General features: G+C 41.7%; 4 protein-coding genes across 5 annotated transcripts; 2 read left to right on the plus strand and 2 right to left on the minus strand.

Annotated features, from left to right (window-relative positions):
• The first annotated feature begins 3737 nt into the window (after positions 1-3737).
• Positions 3738-10407, plus strand: LOC136424814 (maternal B9.15 protein-like). Its single transcript, XM_066413477.1, has 4 exons — positions 3738-3861; positions 4053-4331; positions 5685-5917; positions 9770-10407. The coding sequence occupies exons 2-4, from the start codon at positions 4254-4256 to the stop codon at positions 10071-10073; spliced, it is 615 nt and encodes a 204-aa protein (XP_066269574.1). The 5' UTR covers positions 3738-3861; positions 4053-4253; the 3' UTR covers positions 10074-10407.
• Positions 10408-12532: 2125 nt separating this feature from the next.
• On the plus strand, positions 12533-15051 carry LOC136424254 (BTB/POZ domain-containing protein KCTD14-like). Its single transcript, XM_066412786.1, has 3 exons — positions 12533-12757; positions 13701-13835; positions 14273-15051. The coding sequence occupies exons 1-3, from the start codon at positions 12743-12745 to the stop codon at positions 14972-14974; spliced, it is 852 nt and encodes a 283-aa protein (XP_066268883.1). The 5' UTR covers positions 12533-12742; the 3' UTR covers positions 14975-15051.
• Positions 15052-16075: 1024 nt separating this feature from the next.
• Positions 16076-18289, minus strand: LOC136424255 (S-antigen protein-like). Of its 2 annotated transcripts, none has more exons than XM_066412788.1 (3): positions 18143-18289; positions 17313-17594; positions 16076-16520 (listed from the first exon to the last, which is right to left on the minus strand). In XM_066412788.1, exons 2-3 carry the CDS (start codon positions 17566-17568, stop codon positions 16261-16263), a joined length of 516 nt encoding a protein of 171 aa, XP_066268885.1. In that variant the 5' UTR covers positions 17569-17594; positions 18143-18289; the 3' UTR covers positions 16076-16260. The 2 variants fall into 2 exon arrangements, with proteins under 2 accessions (XP_066268885.1, XP_066268884.1); XM_066412787.1 differs by having other exon boundaries at positions 17313-17597; positions 18143-18287.
• A 4597-nt stretch (positions 18290-22886) lies between these two features.
• On the minus strand, positions 22887-24239 carry LOC136424675 (zinc finger protein 84-like). Its single transcript, XM_066413300.1, has one exon. It carries the CDS (start codon positions 24237-24239, stop codon positions 22887-22889), a length of 1353 nt encoding a protein of 450 aa, XP_066269397.1.
• Positions 24240-25530: the final 1291 nt, after the last annotated feature.

The raw sequence follows: 25530 nt of genomic DNA on the forward strand, positions 1-25530 counted from the left end.
TTAAAGAGCTGCTTTGCTATCAATATATACTTAAACACAAAATACTAGCAATAGTAAGAGTCCTTTGTAAAAAGTGTTGAAAGTATGTAAAAGTAGTTTGTTGAAATTGATTGATATTGTGAGACTGCTACCAGTAGTATACATCAGACGCTTTTGCACGATAGCAACAACATTTGGGGGGTGGGGTTGGAGCTGGTCCGGGATTACATCACACATGCATGGACGACGCTTCTTGCAAAAATACAAAAAATTGTGAAATACAAAGATATAAGATCTTAAGAAGACTGGTCCGCCTATAGTTTTGAGTATGAATCAGTTAAGACCAGGGGAGGGTGCATCTTATTTCAAGATTTTGAACATTTCTTGTTACCATAATATATTTTCCCCACACATATTCTATACCCCTGTAGCAAAGATCTGACTGAAATGTTCATGAATACTGTGGGAACTGGCTAATCTGAATACTAAGGTGACTGGGCGTATAACAATAGTTATTGTAACAGTAACAAATATCCATGAAATGATTAAAAGTTGTCCATTTTAAAAGAATTTGGTATATTTTCACTGCACTAGACTTTGTTCAAATATTCTAAAATACATGTAGCATCCAAAAACGTAGCTGATATGCACTGGGATAGTTGTACTTCTACCTTGTGTGCTCGTTTTCTCTTGCCACAAATCATAGCTTATCCTATTTGTGTTGGTACTTCTTTACTATGCCCATGTATATGCATGCTCTGCTGTTCTGTGAAAAAAAAAGATCAGTCCTACAGGAGAAATATTTCAAAATATACCATTACCAATTAGAAGGGATTTGTTGTCAGTTACTTCTGCTTTTAGTGATGGAAAATGCATTTGAAACAAGATGTTTTGAAAATACGTAAGATGGAAAGTTCTACTGTAACTTCTTTTAACAAATGCACACTAGCAGTGGAGTTATATTGTAGAAATTTGTATCTGTGCACCTTAAAAATCACATGTGAAAGTCCACTAAATACAATTGTGGAGGCAACTTGGAGTCTTCTTTTTGTAGGGTATTACTGGAAACCATTTCGCCTTTGTTGTAGCTGTAGATAATTATAGTCTGATCAAAACAAACAGACAACGAACTATCACAGATTGCTCCAGATGGGTACCAAACAAACTATCCACTACCCTGTAGATTTGGTATAAAAGGTTCCCTCTCCACTTTAGTCAGGATTCTTAATTGAAAAATATCTAAGGGACCCTAAAAAGGTGGTCACAATGGCCAGATGGTCCTGTAGAGGTAATCACTTGTACAGTTTTGACACACAGGAAACCATTTTGCCATTGTTGTTGATTTAGATACAGACTGTACATGTATTTATAGTAATAACACTCTGTTCAAAACAACTGTTGCATGAGTAACAATCACAAAATGCTAAAGATGGGTCCCAAACAAACTATCCACTGCTTGATAGATCGGGGATAATGCAAGGTTCCTTCCCCTTTGTTGATATCACAACTTCCTCAAACCCTTCCTAGCCTCAGAAAAAGGTGTGTCACCTTTTTTGTTTTTCACACCACTCCCACCGAAGTACGCAAATGCCTGTGGGAACTGGCACCGAGGTGTGCAATTTGGGAGACTGCCAAGCCAATAGGTGTTTTGGGGACAGAGGAACAGCCTCGGGACAGGGAACATGATTACTCTCGGCAGGTGCACATGTAGAAAACAACTGCGTTATGCCTTGAGGCGAGGGAAGTGTGTTGTCAGGAGGTGTGTTGTCTACAGGGAGATAACGCTACAGTGATTTGGTCAACAAACACGAGTGAACGAAGACAAAGGCAACCTGTTGATCAAACTGATAAAATGTTCTGGCAGAAGCAAAGCTGTCAACATGTGATGTTTGATTTGCAGGGTTTGTAACTTATGGCTTAGTTGATGCAACAATAAACATACTAGTACATGGTACATGTATATCAAACTAAGGCATAACTGAGAATAGATAAAGGATCTATATGCAAAATATCAATTCACCCTCAGCCCGTTCTTTTTCAAATTCATAGAAATGTTTTTGCACAATTAAAGTTGTCAACAAGTGATATTTTGCAGGGTACATGTAACTTATGTCTTAGATGATGCAACAGTAAATGTATGATAAGAAAGGCATTACTGAGAATAGATGATAAGATCTATCAGCAAAATTTTGATATCCTCAGCCATTCCTTTTTCGAATTCATAAAAATGTTTTTGCAGAATTAAGGTTGTCAACAAGTGATGTTTGATTTGCAGCGTACCTGTAACGTATGTTTTGGTTGGTAAACAGTACTCATCACACATGGTTTGAATGTACATGTACATGTATCAGCATAAAAAAGTAATTCATTGTTACAATGACAGTTTTAGGAAATTTTGATTTCTGGCTCAGAGGAAATCTTGGGAAACGGCCAACTAACATTAACCATTTTTAAAAAAAACTTTTTGTTTAAAAGTTGACTATTAGCTAGCCTGACTAAATCTCGCTTCTCTTACCAGGGGAAGGGGTCATTAACCCCAGCCAGGGAGAGCTTGTGTAAACACAGGCAAGATGGATTAGCTACAAGGTTTACCATTTTACCTTCGTTTCACAATACATATAAGTGACTACTAGAGTAGTATGAAGAATAATCATAGCCAAGAAATCCCCAAAACAAAATATCTCCATCTTGGAAATGTCAACCACACAGGAATTGAATCTTGACTCATGTGCTAACAGCTAAATAGCACTGTAGGGTTAAACCAATAGAACAGAGTGCTTAGCTTGCAAGGCCTCAGCAAACTGACCTGCAAATATTTAGGTAGGGTTAAATTGCACAACATCCGGCAAAAAAAGTGAAATACAATTGCAAGCTGAAATCAAATAGCTTATACAGAAATTTGGAGTTTGTATAGAAATCTGTATAAGCTCCTTGCTGAAATACAATATTTCCTGTTTAATAAAACTTCCATTTGCCACAGTTCTACTGTTTTTACGCAGGAAATATTTTATTTCAGCCTGAAATTGTATTCAATTCTTTAAAGGATGTAGTGCAACTTCTACAGACATCTTTTCTGGCAAAGTTTCCAAGAGGAGAAAGTTGCCCGGTTGGCAGTGGACCAACGTACTTGGCAATGGCACGAAGCCAACGAAATGTAATCCCTGCATTGCAATCCATGTCACTTTGAACGTAGGGTTGTTATTATTGCGCAATATCCTGAAATACATATAAGGTTGCTTTTTATCTTTATAAGGATGTTAGATGTTACTCTAACAAAAGATAAGCTTTTCAAGATGCTGTTTCGACTGAGAGCGACTTCGATCGTCGATCCAAAACAAGAGTCTCAGAAATACGATCTTCTGAGAATGTCAAGAAGTGCGTAGGCCCTCGAAGACGTCGTGTTTCCCTGGGAGACTTCCCAGAAGGCAAGCCGAGTTGTGACGTCATATGTTTTGTCCCCTCGGAAACGCGAGCTGTGACGTGATTGGCTGACGTAAGTCGCTTTGCCACAAATGGTTTGATCCAAGGGGGTGTATTATCAGAAATAGGCTTCTAGTTTTAAATCTATATGACATATTGATTACAAGTAAATAATTTTACCATATATCTATTATCTATTATATCTAAATATATACTTCAAAAAAAGATATACTGAACCAAACTAAGAAAATTATGTGCCCTACTAAATATTACACCCCTATATACGTTGGTATGAGCCGCCAAAAATAGAATGTGGGGAAAACAAGTACTCAGAGCAAAGCGCTTTTGTTTCGTGACTCACTGCAGAAAAAGCCCGAACTCGCAAGCATCCTGTCGACAGAGCGCATCATTTCCTTCTTTGTCTTGCCAAACCCTCCGCCTTTCTGACTGCTAATCTGCAAGGTATAACCCTTATGTGGTGTCAAAGAGTCAGAATTCCCCGAATTTCTTTTTTGTTTCGATGTTCGACGCTAGCGCTTCGGAAAAGCCCGAACTTGGCTTCCCTCCGTTGTTGGGTCTTTTGTTCCTTTTCCTACCGTAGCTTTCCCACCAAATTTATTGGAGAGAACCCATGTATGTTTGTCTTCCTCTAGGTGCAATCTTTGAGCCAAAGACTAGTGACATTCCTCCGAGAAACAGCCGTCTCCAAGAGTCTTTGTTCACCGACGCTAGAAGAGACGCCGTCGCCATCTTGGAACCAGTCGAACCAGCGCCAAAAAGTCAACGAAAATTCCGTCCCCAAAACAGACGGGAAAATCCACCAATTCCGCCCTCTCTTCCATGAAACTGAGATAATGAAGGACGAAATCGCAGCAGCTGTGGTGTACTTGGCCAGACTGGTCAGGAAAAGCGGCAACTTGGACAAAGACCAGGTACGGGGATGATTTTTCTGCGCTGGGGATTTGTTTGAGCAGATCCCTGGCTGGGGGGTATGGAAAATTTCACAACAAAGGATTGCCCCATTTTCTGGAAAAACACATTTCTTTCTCATCGTTTATACGGAGAAAATATTTTTTTAATGGAATACATTGGATGGTGTGGTTTTTCCACCGTAATCTATTTTTATGTGACTTCTAAGAGGTGTTATTGTCAGAAGAATAAGTGCTATTTTAGAGTTGAAATAGAATAACTTTTGCAGCATAGTCAGAAAAAGCTCACCATATGTTGTGAAGAAAAGCGTTTCTTGGCATCAGTTGTGCATTTCTTAATTTTTTTTGAAGATTTCTTCCATTCCTAATCTGGACATTGAAGGAATGGGAAATTTTCCGCTTCTGTTGGAATGTTTTTGTGGATATGCTAATCTGTTGCTTCTCGCTTTACCATAATTAGTCCCCTGACTTTTGGATTTTGCATAACAAAACAGTCCACTAAATTAACCAGTAGCAATTACAACTGACAAAAGCACAGATTTGCGCTTCAGTGTTTATTAACTTGAATAAACTAGCAAGCAACTTCACTAAAGCCTTTCTAGTTATGGACAGATGACTCATCTTTATAGCCTGAGTACCAACCTCCGTAGTGACCGCTGGCTCAAAATTAAAGAATTCGCTTGCTAACCACGGAGTCTGACCCTGCGCGTATCCGTAACGGCTGTCTCATTATCACGTAATGAGGGGAATTCGAGCTGCGTTCGGTGCCATTTTTCGTTCCAAGGTGTCTCTATTGCCCTGTTCGGGTCCAGTTTTGAAAGAATCGCCATGGCAACAGTTCTTAGAACCTACCCGTTACGAAGAACAGTGTGGCATGGGGGGAGCTTAGACGAATGGGGCCAATCAGCGAGCTCGTTCAAAATCGGAACGAATATCTGACTAACAGCCGTTACGGATACGCGCAGGGTCAGACTCTGTGGTTAGCAAGCGAATTCTTTTGAGCCAGCGGTCACTACGGAGGTTGGTACTCAGGCTATCATCTTTACTGGGCCAACACTAAATTTTTATTCTCTCCAAGCAGAGGTATGAATTGTTTGTTTTCGGCCTTTTGTCGGTCTTTCTGTTGTGCTTTCCTTTTGCTAACCAAACAACATAGAAAACCAGACAAAAATGCCCCAAAAGACGTCCCAAACGAGCTGGGGCCAAACCTCAGCTTGGAAGTTGGAGAATAGAATTTTTACCCCATAATCACTCAAGTTAGTTTATCCACCCTTGGCTTGCTAAGATACCCCCTTCTTTGCATGTTTAGTTTTCCATCAGTTACTTATGTCTTTTTTTGCTTGTTTCTTTTCCCAGGTTGATAGATTCGCAGACAAACTGACGGCCATCATGGTAGAACGGTTCAAGAACCACTGGTACCCTGACTGTCCAGAAAAGGGCCAGGCTTACCGCTGTATACGACTTCAGGACTGCGAACCAGTAGACACGGTGCTCGAGATGGCAGCTAGCGAAGCCGGACTGAGATATCAGGACTTGGGGCTCGCAAACTCTATCATCATGTGGGTCGACCCTATGGAAGTCTCGTGCAGGTATGTTCAGCTTTATTTTTCCCACTTTGTCACAAACATTTTGTCCAAATTGCAATGGTTTTAAAATCTAATTTTACATGAAGGTCTGTGCTATCTCACTATTGCCAGGGGTAAAAAGCGCAAAAAAATAGTGCACCATAGAGTCTTAAAACAGTCATGTGCATGGACTTGTCACCACTTTTATTGTAAACAGGAAAAAGAGGAACCAAATTGTGAAAGGTATATGTTTGGACATGTCACTCCCAGAAGAGGAAGTTAAACACAGTGGGGAAAACCCACCCACATATTCATGTCTGTCATTCAAAGTTGTTTGTGGTTTTCTTTGTCTTTTTTCTGTTGGTCTTTGACATTTTGCTGATTTTTCCATTGGATGGAATCGGTACCTTACCTATTTAGATATCTTACTGTTTTCTCGTGGGTGTATGCTAAGGAACAGCACATGTTAGACTAAATGAGGAAGCAAGAGTAGAAAAGTAGTTAATTCAATAGTCTTCTCCCCTTCTGGCACTAGTAATAAAGTTGCCACGTGCAAAGACACCAATAAAGATCCTACGTGTCAAGATCCCTCGTGTACATCAACGCATGCTTGATGACATCACACCAAGGATGAGCTACCCACGCTTCTGAATCATCAACATAATGTAGTCATACCCTGGCCCAGATTTCCTACTCACACTCCATACAGTCTGTAATCCTGCGTCACGTTTTGGTGTAGTCTAGATTCCGTAGTCACGTTCTCGCAGTCACGTTTTCGCACAGTCGTGAGCCAATTTGGTAATCTGGGTTATCTTTTTCGAGCCTTTAAAGGTTATAGTAGAAACTTGAGTGACAAGGGCGCTTTGGAAGTCATCCGGTGGAAAGGTTAACTGCATGCATATTCACAAATTGAATGTGTGATTGTATGTTTTTAGGTTTTTGTGTCAATGGTTTGCTGTGGTTCAAGTTTCATAATGGTTTGGCTTTTGATCAAAGGGTGACAATGAAAAGCGGCCTGCGTGCCAATTTGAGCTAATCATGAATAAACAAAGGTTCAAACAAACAACGAATTGTTCTGGAATATGGAGAATGGTGTAATGTGAAAGGATATTGCATGAACTATGTCACTTTATGCATATTCATATTAGCGTAGTCATGCAATACTGCAATCTAGTCCTTGATGATGTAAACATATGGCAAATGGGGGCCCACTGTTTGACATGGGGTTACCCCCATCTAAGTAAACAAGCAAGTCTGAACTAGCTCAACTCTTCTTTCTTCTTCCACTATTGTCCTGCTCATGTTTTGTTGTTGTTAAAAGACCCCCCCCTCCCTTACTTTATGCATAGATTAGAAATAATGCTGGCTGTGAAGACGGAATGCCCCATCTTTGTGTGTCAAGTTAATCTTATTCTTTGGAGGGGGTCCAAACACACAAGGCTCACAAACAAGTTATTGTTATGTCTGGAGAGGTGGCTATAGAAAGGAAACAGTTGAAGGGTCAGTTCACAAGTAATCTTTGAGACAAAAGTCTGTGTTGTGAAATAGTAGAAGTGCCAGCCGGCCTAAGAAAACATCCTTTAATCAAGAAAACAAGCAAGGTGTCAATCTTCATTTGCACAAGCAATGCAGCAAAGACACAAAATGAAAACCGTCTACCGAAAAACAATCCTCTTAGTCTACATCATAACATGGAAGTCTATGTTCATTTTTAACACAGAACAGCACAGCAAGTTTTGTCTTTTGAAGCTATGCCCCCCACCATTATTGAGTCTCAACCCGGCCACCCTATATGGACACAGGAGAACAGCTGATGTACGCAGACCTTATCTGGACAATGAGGCGCAAAGCGTGACCCACTCAGAGGTCATGCATATTGCATGACCTCCTTTGTTTAGTTCGGCCACCAAAACACCAAGAGGAGCTTTGTTTTGATGTTGTTTTTGCCCTCTTCAACCTCTTTGAAAGAGACCTCAACAAAACATGGAAGGACTTTCTTAGCACGGAAGCTTTGCAACAAACAGAATTGTCAGCATCATTCAGGAAAGAGCATCTAAAAGATTTGTAGTTAATAAAACAAATAAAATGTTATGACGAAATCCTTAGTTACTAACGACGTAGAGAAGTTGTTTTTACAATATCCAGGACTCCTTCGGATCAAATGATTCTGTGATAGTGCACGGTGGATAGTGGACTGTTGGTTTGGAAGCCTAGATTAGCAGTGGATGTGTTTCCATAGAAGAATTAGCTACAAAGTAACAAACAAACAGATAATGATCAGTCTCAGAACAGCCTTCCTAGAATCCTACCCCCCTTTCAAAGCCATTTCACCGATTTTTGGTTCCCAGGCTTTTTGAAAAGCCTTTCCTTTTCTTATGTTTATACCCCAGATGGCAGATTTTGTGCGGTGGGGTCCTAAATGGCTCTGCAGCTGGCCCTTAATTCTCACCATAACAAAGACCCAAGACTCCCTCCCAACTGCTTCACTGTGATTCGCTATTGCTGTAAATCTTGAAACTTTCACGGTGGTTTTATTTGTAACTTCATGACACCACAAATTTGTCTCCCTTGGATGACTACTAAGGATCTACTATAGAATCGTTTCAACTACTAAATTAAGATACTGCAAAAAAACTCCTTTTCCTAAAACCACAGCAAAAGTAAATGAATTAACAGTATTGTTCAGCACCTATCAACTTCATCCACAAGGGAAATTGGCTGAAAGGGTTTGCACACCATGGAATTCTTTCTGCTTCTGAATGTGGTGATTTATGTATTGTTTACTAAACTTTGAGCAACAGCTGTTACCCCTCCCCCAAGGCACCAAAATCACAGCTCCTTTGAGCATAAAGCCCCTCTTGCATGAAGATCCCATGTAATTGGGTCGAACCCCTATCAATTTTCCACAGGACAATAGAAGAAGGTAATTGAATGGTGCTCGGGCAAAAAAATTGTTAAATTTTTCTGTACACCTATTAGTACTGTTCCAGAACATACAAAGCAAATCATACTTGTTTTGTGCAACCATTGAAAGATTTACATTGTCATTTTGAAGTATAAAAAGTTACACTGCTCTATTTAGGAAAAAATACTAGTTGTAGCTAAATAGAAGATGCACACTCCATTCCTAGAACATGCAAATCAAATCAGACTTAATTTGTGCAACCTTTGTAAGGGGTACATTACCAAGGGAAGTTATTTAACCATACTAACAAAGAAGTCTGAAAAGCTACACCTTTATTTAGGAAACTATACTAGATCTAGGTACAAGGGAGTTGCACAGGAAGCACTGTATTTATAAAATAAGTCATGTATACATGACCTCATTGCAATCGTCCATGCTTCCTCTCACAGACACAATAGACCTGAAGGCTCTATCATGTTGCTCTGCCTCTGGGACTCCAGGCCTTTGTTCTCACTGTTTGCTACACCTATCAGGTTGAGCTCTGGGGGTTCCTGGGAGATTAAAAGCCTTGATGACAGCTGTTGCTTTGGATGAGTCTCAGCTTTTGTTTACAAACACAGCTGTCCTGCTGTTGACAGGGCCTGTGCAGTGGGATCCACAAATCCCCTTTTAACCTTTTCTATGCTAGGGCCATCTTTTGGTACCAGATTTGTATTGGTCACAGGGTTAGGGAGCAAGGGGAAGGTAGACACTTACATGATGTAGCTAGATTTCAGCTGCTTTTTGGACATTTTTTCCATCGTCCACATGTGAAGAAAATACATGTACAAGAAAAGAACCAACCAGATACAGTTAGCGTATCCAAGGTGGTTGGTAGTATTCATTTAGAATGTAGATTCTGAAGTATATAATTTTGTATGTCGGCAAAACAAGCTGAATTAACTAAAACTTCCACTCTTTCTCCTTTGCAGGTTTGGCCATGGCTTTGATAGAACCGTCCACACCATCGCAAGATTCGACAACAGGCAGCCAACGATCCAGTACCCTCGTCCGTCATCAGGCGACGGCAAAATCTCTCCCGAGTTCCATTACTACCCCGCGCCCATTCAACCCATTCCCATCGTCAACAACTCTAACAGCATCTACAACAAACCTGGCGTGATGTTCGTTAAGCAGGGGTTCCTTCCACCAATGGGGCACAAGACGGGGCGCGTAGGACCGCCTGCCGACAAGTACCACTGGGTAAACAAGAACAAACCAGTCACAGCAAACTAGTTGTTGCTAGGCGACCGTCTTGCCAGTAGTTTTGACAGTATTTTTAGAGATAGACAGTTTCTATAGTTTTTTCTATGGAAATTGAAAACTGGAATAGAACATTAAACAGGTTTTGGGGGTATTTTTGTGGCCAAATCAAATGAATCTTGCAGTGAAGAGGGTGTGTATAGGGGTTTGTTGCATACTCAAGTTGGAGAACTGGAAAGGATTGCAGATGGTTGTTAAGTTGTCGGGTATCTTTTGTGACCTTTGCGAATGTTTTTAAAAAGTTGTCAATATTCCGGAACAATAGTCAATATTTTGATGTGAAGAAGATTAAATTTCTATGAGATTTCTTGTGCTTGTTTTGTGTATATTGTACATTTAGATAGGAAAAACATAGTGTCAATATTTTCCTGCATGTGAAGTTTATAACCATGTGTAAGATACTGTATGTATTTGTTGGATGTTGTTTTTCCAAGATTTTAAGACCAGTGCGATATTTTCTGCCCAAATTTTTGAAAAATGCTGTCATTTAGGAAAGATGCATTTTGTACAAATTAGTGTTTTTACTGTAACATCTTTAACAGTGCTGTACAAATATGTAGCCAATATCGAGAGAGCCTTTCTTCTAATAGAAACGGTTTCTATTTGTACATACATGGCCCTTTTGGGGGCATTTTTGTGGACCAAGAAAGTATTTTTGCCGATATAGTTGTTTCCCCCTGTGTCCCACCTTGTGCAAACAACTGTATATATGGAATGTTGCATGGAAAAATGGGGGAACATTTTGTTGGACACTTGTACAGAATGGTGACTTTTCTTGTGCAGCAATATTTTAGCAGAAATTATAGTGTTGTTTGTAGATACAGAGAGTTGTAACAATTGTAACATTTAAATATACCTTTGTGTTGATGGAATGTTTAAAGAACAATTGTCATACTTCTGATTGGTTAATAGTGACCCTGGAATTTGTGTATTAAGTCCTTTTAGATCTGAAAGATTCTTATACAAATCATAATCATAAGTAGTATGAAACCTGCTTTTTTTAATGTACAGTTAACATCATTTCTTTACCAGAAAAAAGGAATAGGATCGGTCAGCCACTAACCAATCAGGAGTGTGAAAATGATGTTTGAATTCACGTGGAGTGAATATGTGTGTTGTATTACCTAGTTATGTTAACCATAGACGACGTAAATTCAACTCTACTTGGATTTATTAAGATTCTAAGTGTTAGACATAGGGTAAGACATAGTCTTGTGAATGTGTCTTCTGATAGTGCAGCTCTTTACCGATTGAAGTTAGTCTCTAGGGTAAAGTGTCTTTGTGTTAACCAGGCAATAGGGGGACACGGGACTCTGAACAGCCACAATAATAGTTTAAGGAAGGAGATTGTTACAATTCTCTCTTTTTAAGCTACCATTCCAAAAGCATGTAACTGACCATGTAATTTTCAGCTGTGGAACTTGTTGCTCTGCATTTAAAGGCAATTTTAAATAGTGCTGCTAACAGAAATTATTGTACAGTACTAGTACTTAACCCAAAAGCATTCCTCATATAGCTATATATTTACATTTGTATAATGATGACCTTTGATCCAATATGGCTGCCTTCAGAGCCCCCCTCCCCCACCTACAAGGTCATGGTGGAGGTCATATCTCTGCTCGACTACCTCACTTGGGGACGTCTGCATGATATGTGTGAAAAAAAGATGCCAGTGTTTCAGATGTGTAACGGGTAGCAGCAAACTCTGACCAAAATAAATTTTGTAATGTTTTTATCATAACCACTGTGTGCTTGTGTTTTCGATTTATTAAGTTGTTTGTTAGTTGTAGTTGTAGCAGAGAAAGAAGGTTGGCGCAATACTACAATATGATTCTTCATACATACTTCATCTTTTGATGACAACACGACACACACTTATAGTACTATTACATAGGTTGACACTAAAGAAAGTAATTGCAGAGGATGTTGGTCTTAAAGATGAAGAACTCCGATCTGTCATGTACGACAGGAACATGTGAAGACACTTGGGTCACTTCACCGAGGATGAACTGAACTAAGTTCATAGGTATTTCTGAAACCTGGGAATGGCCTTTGAGAAATCACAAAACCAAGTTCTGATGGTACGAGTTGTGTGATATTGCAGTGAATTAAAGCAAGGTTTGAAATAGTTTTAAATCTGTTAAGCATTATTGTTACCTATCAAAAGAAATCATTGACCTTGAAATATCACAAAAACACCCACTACGTGACATGCTGGGATAGCACTTGCTGCCCTCTAGGACTCCTCTAGATTTTCAATCTAAAATTTACTAGTATGAGTGGGAAGAAGCAAAGTTTTACTTAATGTAATTCGTACATCAAATTTTCTTATTTTTTTATCACAGAGTTTATATAACTTTGTTAATGGTTAACGGCGATTATCAGGAAAATACCGGGGGAGAGATGATGGGAAAAGAACAGGTGATGATTAGGTCAAAGGTTACATTAGTCACATCCGGAAGTGTCAAAAGTGTACCAGAGGAGTGTGCATGTACCAGCTGTTAGGAGTACGACTATCGAAATGGAAAAAGCCTGAAAAGATGAGTGACAGTGAACCTACAATGTCCTGTACATGATATTCTTCCACCGGTGAAGCGTTCAGCAACAATCTTTTGACAGAAAAATTGATACAAACGTAGACCATGGAGAGTGAGCAGGTAATTGTTTTATTTACACTACCGAGTTGAGTAGAGTACAGTTTGGTAAGACGCCCTTCTTGCTTGTCGGGAGGGGGGTTAACACACACGGTATGATTTATGACGTGTATTTCATGAAGGTAGTCCCACCGAATCGTGTTTCACTTTTGGCGGCGAAATTTAACATATCCTTGACATTCGTTGATCAAAAGCGCCCCCTAAACGCTGTATGCGAAACGACATGAAACTGCTATGCTGACACACGGACGCTCTCTTGCGGACAAGCCGGTGTCTTGCCAGAAAGTGGATAGACACCTTTTGACACAATGCAATACTAATACTAGCGCTGTAAAGCAACATAAGCATGACTCAAATATGATTTGGTTTGAACATGTTATATATAAACAGCCAATACTGGTCTTGAATGCAGTAGGTCTTGAGTTCGATCCCCGACCAAGTCAAATCAAAGATTTTTATAATGGTACATACTGCAGTTTCTTCTGCTTAGTACTGACAGCACATGAGAAAGAGTATGAAAGTTGAACTCGCACCACTTCATTGTGTTATATGTTTTGTAATACATTTACAACGTATATAGATTTATTACGGCTATAACTTTTTGGATTTATTAGGACTTCAATCACATAATCTGTATTTTGCCTGATCCCTACCTAAATCTCTCATGACCTCAATGAAAAGTGGCCACCAGGACGATTTGATATTTTCATGAATGAATAAAGGCTCAGACAAACATACCAGTGGACTAGCATACCTCTGATAAATAGGTAGTGCTTGCACAACTGTGTGGCCCAGGGGGCTACAGAAACGGGGATCTAGATAGGTGCCGTTCTATAACCACGTGTTTAGATGAATTTATACATAACGTGTCTGTGACTCAAATGTTAACTATTATCATCATCATTGAAATGTTGATCACTGTCTTTTAATTTTGCTCAATGAACAGTCAGAATTTCCCGAAGTCGTCTGTCTGAATGTTGGCGGTCGTCATTTCACAACGTCCCTGTCCACTCTGCGCAGGCGCGAGGACTCCATGTTGGCCGCCATGTTTAGTGGACGTCATCACGTGGCCAAGGACAAGGTCGGAAAACCTAAACTCCAAGCAGATTTAACGTTAGAGTCCTGCTTGTGTTACGCATTTTTTTTTTTAATTTTCAACGTTCTTCTAATGGTCCGCGTTTTCATCTCTTCCCCGAACGTCTGCTTGGAAATTGGAAAGACTACCTCTTTACCGTTTTTACAAGTCAGTATTGCAGTCATAATCTGTCATATAAAGATCGTAGATGAAAATTTGAAGACTACAGGACAAAGCAAAGAAATACATTGTCATCCCAGTGCACCGTTTTGAGCACTTAAACAAAAAGAGACGTTTTTGAAGATCTTTACTGCTCAAGATTGCTGCGTCAAAACCTCTCTTTCATTGAATACCAATAACACGACAGAGTGTTGTTCAAGTAATCAAACCTGTTTACTACAGCCAAGATCATTATACTGTTGTTTTTGTTTTTTAAATCTTAGGACGGTCGTTATTTCATCGATCGGGACGGGACAAACTTCGGCCACATCCTCAACTTCCTCCGTTCGGACGACCTTCCCCCTCCGGATGTAGCAGCTTCGGTGGTCTTGGAGGCCGAATTCTTCGGCATCCACGACTTAGTGGAGGAAACCTTCAATAAGATGCCAAACCTTTTCGCTCAACATGTTCTTAAGCGAGAAAGGACAAAGTATACGGATGAACACCCCAAGGTTTCAGAAATGATGCGAGCAATAGCGTCAAAGGCACGACAAAGGATTGAAGAATCGTGTTCCAAACGAGCGTTCGCGACTTTCCGGAAGAAGTCGACCTTGAGTGAGGTAGTCGTCTTGGTTTCAGATCCGAAAAGTTCCGAGATACCGTCTGAAGTCCTGGATAAAAAGAGTCACGACTGTGTGGCGGAAAAGGCGTGCGACTTGACGTTTTCACGTGCTGACGTTGGAAACGTCGACATGTTCCGTCACTACGTTCTGACCGAGTTTTCCCGAGTCGAGCACGTCGGGCTTCCTCGGCAATGTTCGTACAAAGTGTGCTTCGGGTCCGAGTGTTTCGATATCGTTTCTCCCAGAAGTCTGTTCGGCCCGCGGTGGATGACTCCACAGGAACACGAGGAGCAATGCGCATGCGCCACGAGGGATATCCGCTGTTGGGCAACTTTGATGACGTTCAGATTTAATTGGGACTAATGATAACAATACATTCCATATTTAGCCATGTTGATTTGATTATATGGATGGCATCCGCTCGCAAATCAATTTTCGTCCGTTTCGGACCACACTGTAAATCGTACAAATGGTCACAAAGCAGCTGCAAAACGAGCAAAAGAAAGCCGTGATTTTTTTTCATATATCTTTCGGAGAATGGATACTAATATTGTTGAATGACAAGGTCAATTCCAAAGTCAAAGAAGATATGAAAGAACAAAAATAAAAAATGTATCATTTGGTATACCATATACTCTGTATGTTTGTTCAACCTTCCTGACCACGTAGACTTCGTATGAAGGGAACATGTGTTTTTTTTGCCAAAATGTTTTTTTACTGGCAAGCTTGCATCAGTTTTGGGGTTCCCAGAGGATGTCATCCATATAACCAAATCAACATGGCCTAAGTGTACTGACAAGGTGGAACCACACTGTAAATTGTACGAAGCAGCTCCAAAATGAGCAAATCAAATATATGCCTTAGATTGCAAAAAAAAAAAAAAATCGGAAACGGGTACTAGTGTGGTAGAAATGACGAAAGTTAATTCCGAGAGTCAAAGAAGAATACGTGAAATAACAAAATTGAAAAGATCTATTGCTCGGTATACCATACTACAGGCATACTCTTTGTGTTTAGTCATTTCGTCAACCTTCCTGCCCACTTAGATTTCATGAAGGCAGCTTTATTTTGGCCAAACTTTTTTTTCCCACGCTCGCATCATCAGTTTTGATGTACCCCGAGGATGTTATCCAATAAACGTGACCTCATCATCACCATCGGCTCCTCCTCTTACGAGGCGTAAAAAGTGAAGTTTGCTCTCCAGAACTTCGTTCATTGCAGAGAGCTCGAGGAGTTCTTGTTCTTCTAAGTAAGTTTCTGTTTCTATAAGTTTCTTGAGTATTGTGATTAGTCGACCAACTGTTTGTGCCCGGGTTCCATAGAAGTAACCTAATGTATATTAAAGATTGCGGAAGGACTCTTTGTGGGAGAATGGCCGGCCGGATACAGGAGTGCACCTTTCTATCACACTTACAACCATTCGCTCTTGAAATAAAGACAAAGATTGAAATCGCGATCGTGACGTACTTTGCAGTAAGATTTTTATTTCATCATTGGAAACAACTATACATAAGCACACCGTGTAAACATCTAAACCGACTGTGTTACTTTAGAAACGGGCGTGCGGGAGAGGAGGCCAAACTACGTATACTTTGGGGCAAGGACTTCAAGGATATAACACCCTTGTTTGGAGCGTGTATAGAAGCGCATTAGGTAGATGGGACCTGCTGCGGCACCACTACTGGAGTGTCGTCGGCCGGGGGGCCCGTGGGGCCTTCGTCTTCCCCACCGGCGTCCGGACTGTCATCCCCACCAGCGTCCGGACTGTCATCCCCACCGGCGTCCGGACTGTCATCCCCACCGGCGTCCGGACTGTCATCCCCACCGGCGTCCGGACTGTCATCCCCACCGGCATCCGGACCGTCTTCCCCAGCGGAACCCGGGCGGTCTTCTGCATCACTGGCAGAACCTTCACGTGGATAGAATGGTCAGTGAGTGCACAAGTATAACTTCCAACAATCTCAACAGCCCTTTTATCGATATCACTGCGCTATTCTAATATAAAAGCCACCGCAAAGTGTTTCAACGTACACAATTTCAGGTTAGGGTCATCATGATCCACATGGTGCGTTACATACGAGACGACATGTCCTCGCAATAACAAATTTCCTTGCGTAGAATATCGATATGTAATTGATAAATTCATACTAGTATTTTGATGTGGTTAGACAAACCTTGTATAGACGGGAACATTTTCCGTTCCCACATGCACAGAGAAGCACAGCACTTTTGCTAAAAAGCCAACAATCCGGTCAATTTAATTAAGGGCAACAAAAGACATAAATTGTGACAGCTTTAGACATGTGGAAGATCTCAATGAAATTTCATGTCTAATCTGTTGCCGATTCTAGATATCTTTTTGAATTTGCATGGACTACAAGAACATGATAAGCATGTCGCTTTCCGTACATGCAGTCTATGCTGTTCTGTCAGGCGAAGTCTAGCTTTAACTAGCCTCCTTTGTAGGCCTTCTATGCGTTTATTTTTCAGGGGAGAGCGCTTAGATTCGCGATTTTCAACATATCGAGGCCAGGTTCTTTTGCTGAAGAGATCGTTTTCGCCTTCTAGGGCGGCAAAACGATTTAAAAAATTAGAAGAACCTGGCCCCTATATGTTGAAAATCGCGAATCAGAGCTCCTCCCACAAAAAATAATAAACGCCGGCGCCGCCTGGAAGGCCTGTAAAGGAGGCTAGCCTTTACCTGGTCCCCTCCCCTCGCCACTCTCGGCACTCTGCTCGCTCTCAGGGCTGTCTTTTTCACTGCTAGATCCGCTGCTGTCTTCTCCGCTGTTCCGATTCCCTCTGCGCGGCGGTCCTGGGCGGCGACCTTCCCTGCCCTCAGTATTTCCTCGGGGACGCTGTCTCCGACCTTTCCCGCGGCGCCCCTCGGCGTCCATAGCCAACAGCAACACCACCACAACCAGCAGGCTGACTGTGACCACACGGAACGCTCCCATTGTGTCTAGATCTCAGTGTTGTCAATCTACTAAACAAGAAGACATATAATAGTCGTTATTACTTGTGACTTGATGAGGTCGCCTCCACTGTATGTCGAGTGACCGCGTCATGGTTGGCACTAGATAATGCACTGATTTCTAATCATGAATCATGAAAGTAGGTACGAATGTCAGAACCAAATGCCAATTTTAAGACTCAAGACGACTTGTTTTTAGAGGTAGTTTACCGTAGTTAGCTTTGGTCCGCTCCCGAATATAGATACCAACAACGGAGTGATACATGTATATATATATATATATTGTATATACATATACATATATGTACATATACATATTGATGGTGTCTGAAATTCCTTGCTAAGTTACATTAAATGCAAACACTACAACAGCTATCGGTGAAATTAGAAATATAGTATGGTAACGTTACGTTACAGACTGTTCTAAAATACGAATAAGTCAAATATAAACCTAGAATAGCGTAGGATAATCTTAGCTATGTGCTGCTTGCAACATTTCAAAAATATATTTATATGGGTAATAATGGTTACTAACCGAAAAGCATAGCATAAGTTACCTTGTATGAACAGAGTTGTCGTCTTCTCTTCTTGAGTATCGGCGCGCTTCTAACGCCCGTGACTAGATCACATTATTTATACGCCTGGTAGACAATAGGAGACGTCTCAGGCAGGTGCACAATATATCACCGGTCGATGATAGGTACCGGTACCTATTGTCGCCGATATCTCTGCTCGGTACGGGGTGGCACCGACTTGATTGACCAGCGCCACTTACTTACACTACAACTCTTTTAGACGTGGCTGGCGTCACGTAGACCATGGGGTAGATTAACTCTTTTTATCATAATGTCTGTTTGTTAGTTGTACCGCAGACCCGGAAAACCACCTTGTGGCGTAACACACCAGGTTTGTACTGAAGAGCACAAGCTGCATATCCGGACAGATTTATTTGATCCCTACTCTTTTCGATAAGTGTGGTGGGTTCTTTTACGTGGCTCGCGATGTGGCTTTCCTCCAACACGAACAAACAATACTTAGAAGGAAAACTGTCGATTGTTGGCAAAGCAAGGCGGTTCAACTTCACTGATGTCAGTGATGAGGCAAAACGAGTTCCTATGAATATAGATTTGTAATCCCGGCCAGTATAGACCTCTTCATTGTGATACTTCATCATCAAATGTAAGGCTATTCCATGAAAACCTTGACGATCCTTTTTAATTCGTTTAAGTAATAACTTTTAAGCCACGACATGAAAGCGTAGAATTTACTCAGGTAGGTCGAGTAAGGATTACTTATTTGATGCTTCAGGAAAGCACTACAAGACTTTCCTGGGCTTTACTGCAACCATACAGGCGAACCAACACAAATGTGCTACACCAGATTGACCTGGGATCTATCGCTGCCAGCAAATCCCCCCATTTTGATGAGAGATCCCTGTCCATGTAACTCCAGGTGTTACTTGTATTTATACCTGATTACGACGAGTCCCACAATATTCTGTGATAATCCTCCTACGTGTAACGTTTCAATAAGCCGGATTCACTGATGCCGATATAACCTGGATACCATTCTCCTCCGGTCGGCTTAGGAGTGTTTACCCGCCCAGTCTGCTCAGCACAGGCCTGTTTATGTCAGCCTATCTTTCTAGCAGGCCTTTCGAGTTGTCGCCACCTAGGCCAGGGAGTGAGCTAATTGATATCAAGCCCGTAAAACCACCCACGTGTCCCTAATCTGCCTGGGCGGGCGGGCATCCCTTCCAGTACCGTAGAGATACCGGGGAGCTCCCGATGGCACGGTTACCAGACAAATACCGATACATCCATACAGTAGAACTATACTGGTGACATTTATTGATTAACTTGAGCAACCGTTACCTGGTATCTATTGTCACTGATAAAGCCGCCTTGCGTGCAGTGGATTTTATTTCATGGATTGATCTATCATTAATGATTAAATGTTATCTATTGAGAACATTGTCTCCCTTTTAGCAGAAGATTTCCTAATACAGTATATACGCAAGGCTTGCAAGAGTTTAAATCCTTGAGAGGATACGTGGACAACTTGGCGAAAGCCTCCGCTTTCCGAGGGTCGTCAAACATCGATTAGGCTCATATTACGTAAAGTACTTCGCCCATAACTCAAAAAAATCTTTCTTTCTGCCCAACAACACCCTTTGTTGCCATGGCAACGGGCAAAATACGTTTTGTATGCGATTTTCCAGATCAGTGAAGTGTTGAAGGCCGTCCTTGGTACGATAAGTACTGTCTCTGTCTGGTCGGTGAAGGCCGTGTTCAGTACTCGTACAATAGGCTGGTCTCTACCAGACTAACTACGCCGGCTATAGGGAGAATATTTGCCAGGGTTTCACTTGCAGGCTCCTAGGATAGCAGATAGGATCATCTCTCCGTAGCCGACTCCTTTAGCATACTATTCACTCTATTTGGCCAATTTCTACTATTTTCCCAGCGATCTGCGAGGCCTGGTAGAGGCTAACAATAGGTACTGTCCCCGCCTGGTACGGCCTAATGTAACAGCGCATCGCACGTCAGTCTTGAGTTACGAACTATAGAGACGACGTCACTTGTTTTTGAGGCTAGGTGGCAGGCACCAATAGGAACGCCCTTCATCGGCGCACTGCAACGTGTGTAGAAAAACCGGTTTGTACCGTCCCAGCCACACTTTTCTTCTAGTTTTTGCGAAGGAAGGTCGGTACCTGTCAATCTCTTCTATCCAACGTCTTAGCGAGTTGCTTCCCCAAACCCTACAACGCAGGTGAGTGCGTCACCATTATAAAACCAAAGGTAAAACTAGCCAAGGTGGAAAAGACAACCCCCATGCAGTGATTATTCTTTAAAAGTTACTGACTTCTTCATACTTCGAAATTCGACATTTTCACCGTTTTAGAACGCCTGCTAAAAGTTTAAACATAGCAATAGTAATCCACCTCTCTCAAATGTTGTGAAAATGTTTCAAAACATCTGCTATGCACATTTTCGGTCACTGTTGCAAGTCTTGTCTAGTGGGCGGGACCAAAAGACGGGGTCATGCCTTGTTAGGTACCAAGGATATTCTAAAACTACGGTTTAGAATCTGATTTTCATGTGTTTTTGTAGCCATATATCTGAACAGCTAGTCATAGAAATAATTGTGTTGTGACAGTTGCTAAGTATTCACCTTGTAAGATTTGACGATTAAATATGATATACATAATTTGATATCTTAAAATCAGCACATTGTCTATATTGTTTAACATTGGCTCACTTAAGTTACACCAACGTTAACGTACATATGCACTTCTAGACTTGCATCCAGTGTTCATGCTACAAATTGAAAAATATACGTTCATTTGTGATCGTCTTGGGTTATTCTTAAACCTGATGACTTCTTCTTCGCAGGTAGTTGACAAGAAGATGGGACCGCTCCGTGTAGCAACCGTTGTACTGGTTTTGGTGGTGCTGTTGGCCATGGAAACCGACGCACGCAAGCCGGGACGTCATGGGAATCATCCCCGAGCACCCAGAAGCTCCGGGTCCGACAGCAACAGCGAAAGCAGCAACTCTGAAAGCGCTGAAAGCTTCAGGTCCAAAAGATCGGTCTCGGGCGAAAGCTCAGCAAGTGGAGGAAGCTCGAGCTCCAGTGACGGGAGCTCCAGTGACGGGAGCTCCAGTGACGGGAGCTCCAGTGACGGGAGCTCCAGTGGCGGGAGCTCCAGTGGCGGGAGCTCCAGTGGTGGAAGCTCGAGCTCCAGTGGCGGGAGCTCCAGTGACGGAAGCACCACCGTGCACCCATAGCTTAAGCCAAGGTACAGCCTACATTTTAAGCCCTTTTATCGATCACAAGTTTAACATTGAGATCTCACAACCATATTGTCTGTGAAAGTAAAAAAAAACAGTGCTATGTATAGTATGTTTGGCGGGCGGCTTGTCAGATAAAGAATTTCAGCGTTTGCAGGTAAGACGGTGGCTTCTATGAAAGGATTGATGACCAGAGTTTGTATCCATACTATCAGGGATCATATCCTACATCTTAGCACAGCAAGGACATCTCAACCTCTATTCTACCTGAATTTCTTACTGCGAGGGTCACCCGTAATATTCTGAATAATCATGACGAGTGAAAACTTGACGCTTACTGTACTCTCTTATTGTTCTTTCTATTCATGTTCAGCTGATGGCGAGCCTGTGGGTGAAGACATACGCAAGTAACCATGGCGACGAAGGCAACAGTAACCATGGCGACAAAACCATCAATAGTGACGTAGACAAGGAGCCTTTCATATCCAATAAAATAAAGCCTCCTTCAAGACTTTGGACTTATACATAATAGATTACTTATACATAATAGATTTATGAAATGAAACCGTTTCACTCGTAGTGCTGAGTCATTGTGAAAGCGATACTGCATGATGGCATTTATCCAATGTCTTACATATTGAGGAGAAATAAAAAAGAGTCTTGCCAACTCGTAAAACGTCGGAAATTGTCTTTATTTCATGAACAATAGTTTGTAGAACGGGAAGAGGTAAGTAGCCGGAGTCGTCTGTGCCATAAAATAGTCTGGCTGCTAAACAGATAGCCTCTACCAGCCTCCGGGGACCGCGGAAAAAAGAGTCGAAATTGGCCAAATAGAGTGAACAGTATGCTACGGGAGTCGGCTACAGAGAGAGGGACAATATTTCTACTATTTTCCAAGATCCACGGAGCATGGTAGAGGCTGCTTAACGGATGTAAGGATTCAGTTATTTCTTTACTTTGAAAAAAGTTGGGTGGCCCCTTCTGATTAAACGTTACTTGCATATTGTGCCAGATGAATAATAGAAAGACACGAGGTCGCCAGTTGGCGCTGTTTTTTGATCAGGACCTTAGCGGGTAGCAACAGCAACTATCAGTCATTGGGTTGTAAGATATGTTTATACAAGAGGCGCTCAGGACCTTACCGAGAAGGAAGTGGCATAACTCACATTTTGGGCAAGCCTATCAGTTCAAATGGGCATCACTACCGAGAACATAACCACAATGATCTAAAATTAACATTCATAGAAGGCTTTATGGTTTTTCTAGCCACAAAACTAAGTTATGACACGTCCTTTCCATGGCCCAGTGAACCCGCACTTTCCGTACATGTACGGATTTTTCAAAGACGGGTTGACCATGTCTAGGTTTGTAGCTACTACTGGTACTTTAACAAAATATTTGCACTGCTCACATTTTTAGGATTTTTATCTGCATGATTTTGAATGTGCCAGGATAGAGTGACAACCATCCTGTACCTTTTAACGTGTATCTTTAAGTCTGTGTGTTTTCAAGAGCTGTTGGTTAAAATTGCTTTTCCTTCTGGCAGAATAGTCACAGTGGTCAAATCTCGCCTGTATATATGCCTTCTCATGTGTACTCTTAGGTTAGACCTGTCGGCCGTCCGGTACCCACACTCTCCACACATGTAGGGTTTGTCCCCAGTGTGCTGTAGCATGTGTCGGGCTAAAGTCCCTTTCCGTGCAGCAGAATATTCGCACATATCACACTTGAAGGGTTTCACACCAGTATGTGTTCCCATATGTCGGGATAAGGAAGACCTGTCAGCTGTCCTGTACCCGCACTCTCCACACATGTAGGGTTTGTCTCCAGTGTGCCTAGCCATATGTTTGACTAATTTGCTTTTCTCTGCAGAAGTATATCCACATAGGTCACAATTATAGGGCTTTTCTCCCATATGTTTAGCGATGTGTTGGTCTAAATTGCTTTTCTCAGCAGCAGAATAGTTACACTGGTCACACTTGAAGGGTTTCACACCTGTATGTATTCTCATATGTCGGGATAGGTGGGACCTGACAGCCGTCCTGTACCCGCACTCACCACACATGTAGGGCTTTTCTCCAGTATGTTTAGCCAATTGTCGGTCTAAATTGACTTTAGTCGCAGCAGAATAGTCACACAGATCACATTTATATGGTTTTACACCTGTATGTGTTCTCATATGTTTGGATAGGGAAGACCCGTCAGTCGTCCTATATGTGCACTCACCACACATGTAGGGCTTTTCTCCAGTGTGTTTTAGCATGTGTTGGGCTAAAGTCCCTTTCTGTGCAGCAGAATAGTCACACTGTTCACACTTGAAGGGTTTCTCACCTGTATGTGTTCTCATATGTCGGGATAGGTGGGACCTGTCAGCCGTCCTGTATCGACACTCACCACACATGTAGGGCTTGTCTCCAGTGTGTTTTAGCATGTGTTGGGCTAAAGTCCCTTTCCGTGCAGCAGAATATTCGCACATGTCACACTTGAAGGGTTTCACACCTGTATGTGTTCCCATATGGCGGGATAAAGAAGACCTGTCAGCTGTCCTGTACCCACACTCTCCACACATGAAGGGTTTGTGTCCAGTGTGCCTAGCTATGTGTATGACTAATGTGTCTTTCTCTGCAGCAGAATATTCGCATAGGTCACATTTATATGGTTTCCCGCCTGTATGCACCCTCATCATATGCTTGGATAGATGAGAGCTGTGAGCTGTCCTGTATTCACACTCGTCACATGTGTAGGGTTTTTCACCTGTATGTGTCCTTGTATGTTTCAATAGGTTAGCCTTTGAGGTTGCCTTATAGTCACACTCTCTACATGTGAAGCATTTGTCCACAGTACATTTCACCGAAAACATTCTACAACTCTGCTCTGTACAATCCTGTACGGGAGGGTGGACAGATTTTTCTCCGCATTTTTCCTCGAATGGAATGTCCTCTTCCTTGTCCTTCCAGTCCTCTGTGTCTACTTTCTCACTGCTGTTTGTCTCGCTCTCAGCAAGGAGGTTTTATAAAACCTCCTTGCTCTCAGGGTGTACGGTTGGCAGATCGTCCACAGCAATCTCGCTGCTTCTCTCGTCCATTTCTAAGAACAACAATGAATCATCCAAAATTGAAAGATAAGAAACATTTGCATACAGCACTGTATCTAATCCTGTCTCATTCTCCTGGAGCAGTACAGTCTAAAGTAGATGACACAGTGTACTTTCCGGATCGCCCAAGGTATTAGTCTGACCGTACTGTTTCAGAACATAAAATAACTATTGAAAATATCACATGGTACAAAGGTACAAAAATAACCCCAAAACATCTGATCTTATGATATGGACAATGAATAAGACAAACATTACTGGCAAATCCTGTTACACTGAGTGCGCGGACAAATAAGGCAAGTCTGATATCCATCCTGGCAAAAACTTGCTGACTGGCAAACACACATGCATACATGCTAACACACACTCTCGTGTGCACACACTCACACACACACTACTCACAGCTGCATGCACACACAGCTACACACACAAACACACAGATAACTCCATCTTTGCATGAATTTGCAGACTGGCTAACACACAAACACACACTTACTTGCAGTCTTATACATTAGCCCTAATGTATAAGACTGCAAGTAAGAGAAGCCCTCCAACAGTTGCCGCGGCTACCCCGACCCCGAGAACTGTTTAATACAAATTGTGTACCAAACCGTAGCAGTGCTACTGCTACCTAGTCGTGGAAATATGCCCCCCTTCCCCTACAAAAGCGATCACTACTAGTATACAATTTTCCGCAGTAAACAATCACCTGCCTCTTCAGTACTGAAGAATTCACGCACCGGAAGTGAACTGGAAGTCAACAAATATCTTACCTGGCAGTTAATTGTGTTGATCTATTGCTAAGGTGTTGAATTATCGTCAAAATAACGATGAACTGTCTAGAGGGATCTCTAAATCAGGCAAGTTGACCCCTTTGTGCTGAGGTCGAAGGTCAAAGTTGATGTACCTGATTATCCAACCAATATTAACTTACTGCTCTGCTACAATAACGCTTTTAACTGTTCTCAATTTGATTCTGTCTTATCATTTGACTTTTGGAAGAACATCCTACCGGAAACTTTACTATACTTTTTTGTTTTCTTTTGTTTGTTTTAAA

This window comes from Branchiostoma lanceolatum, chromosome 18, assembly GCF_035083965.1.
Source record: "Branchiostoma lanceolatum isolate klBraLanc5 chromosome 18, klBraLanc5.hap2, whole genome shotgun sequence".
NCBI classification, from domain to species: Eukaryota; Metazoa; Chordata; class Leptocardii; order Amphioxiformes; family Branchiostomatidae; genus Branchiostoma; species Branchiostoma lanceolatum.

What these genes read in the sequence shown, in the direction of transcription:
- LOC136424814 (XM_066413477.1), top strand. Translation starts at nt 4,254, where the DNA reads ATGAAGGACGAAATCGCAGCAGCTGTGGTGTACTTGGCCAGACTGGTC. An exon ending in GCAACTTGGACAAAGACCAG is followed by an intron (nt 4,332 to 5,684) that starts GTACGGGGATGA and finishes TTCTTTTCCCAG; the next exon opens with GTTGATAGATTCGCAGACAA. An exon ending in CCTATGGAAGTCTCGTGCAG is followed by an intron (nt 5,918 to 9,769) that starts GTATGTTCAGCT and finishes TCTCCTTTGCAG; the next exon opens with GTTTGGCCATGGCTTTGATA.
- LOC136424254 (XM_066412786.1), top strand. An exon ending in ATCACGTGGCCAAGGACAAG is followed by an intron (nt 13,836 to 14,272) that starts GTCGGAAAACCT and finishes TTTAAATCTTAG; the next exon opens with GACGGTCGTTATTTCATCGA.
- LOC136424255 (XM_066412788.1), bottom strand. Translation starts at nt 17,568, where the DNA reads ATGGGAGCGTTCCGTGTGGTCACAGTCAGCCTGCTGGTTGTGGTGGTG. An exon ending in TGGCGAGGGGAGGGGACCAG is followed by an intron (nt 16,521 to 17,312) that starts GTAAAGGCTAGC and finishes ATCCACGTGAAG; the next exon opens with GTTCTGCCAGTGATGCAGAA.
- LOC136424675 (XM_066413300.1), bottom strand. Translation starts at nt 24,239, where the DNA reads ATGTTTTCGGTGAAATGTACTGTGGACAAATGCTTCACATGTAGAGAG.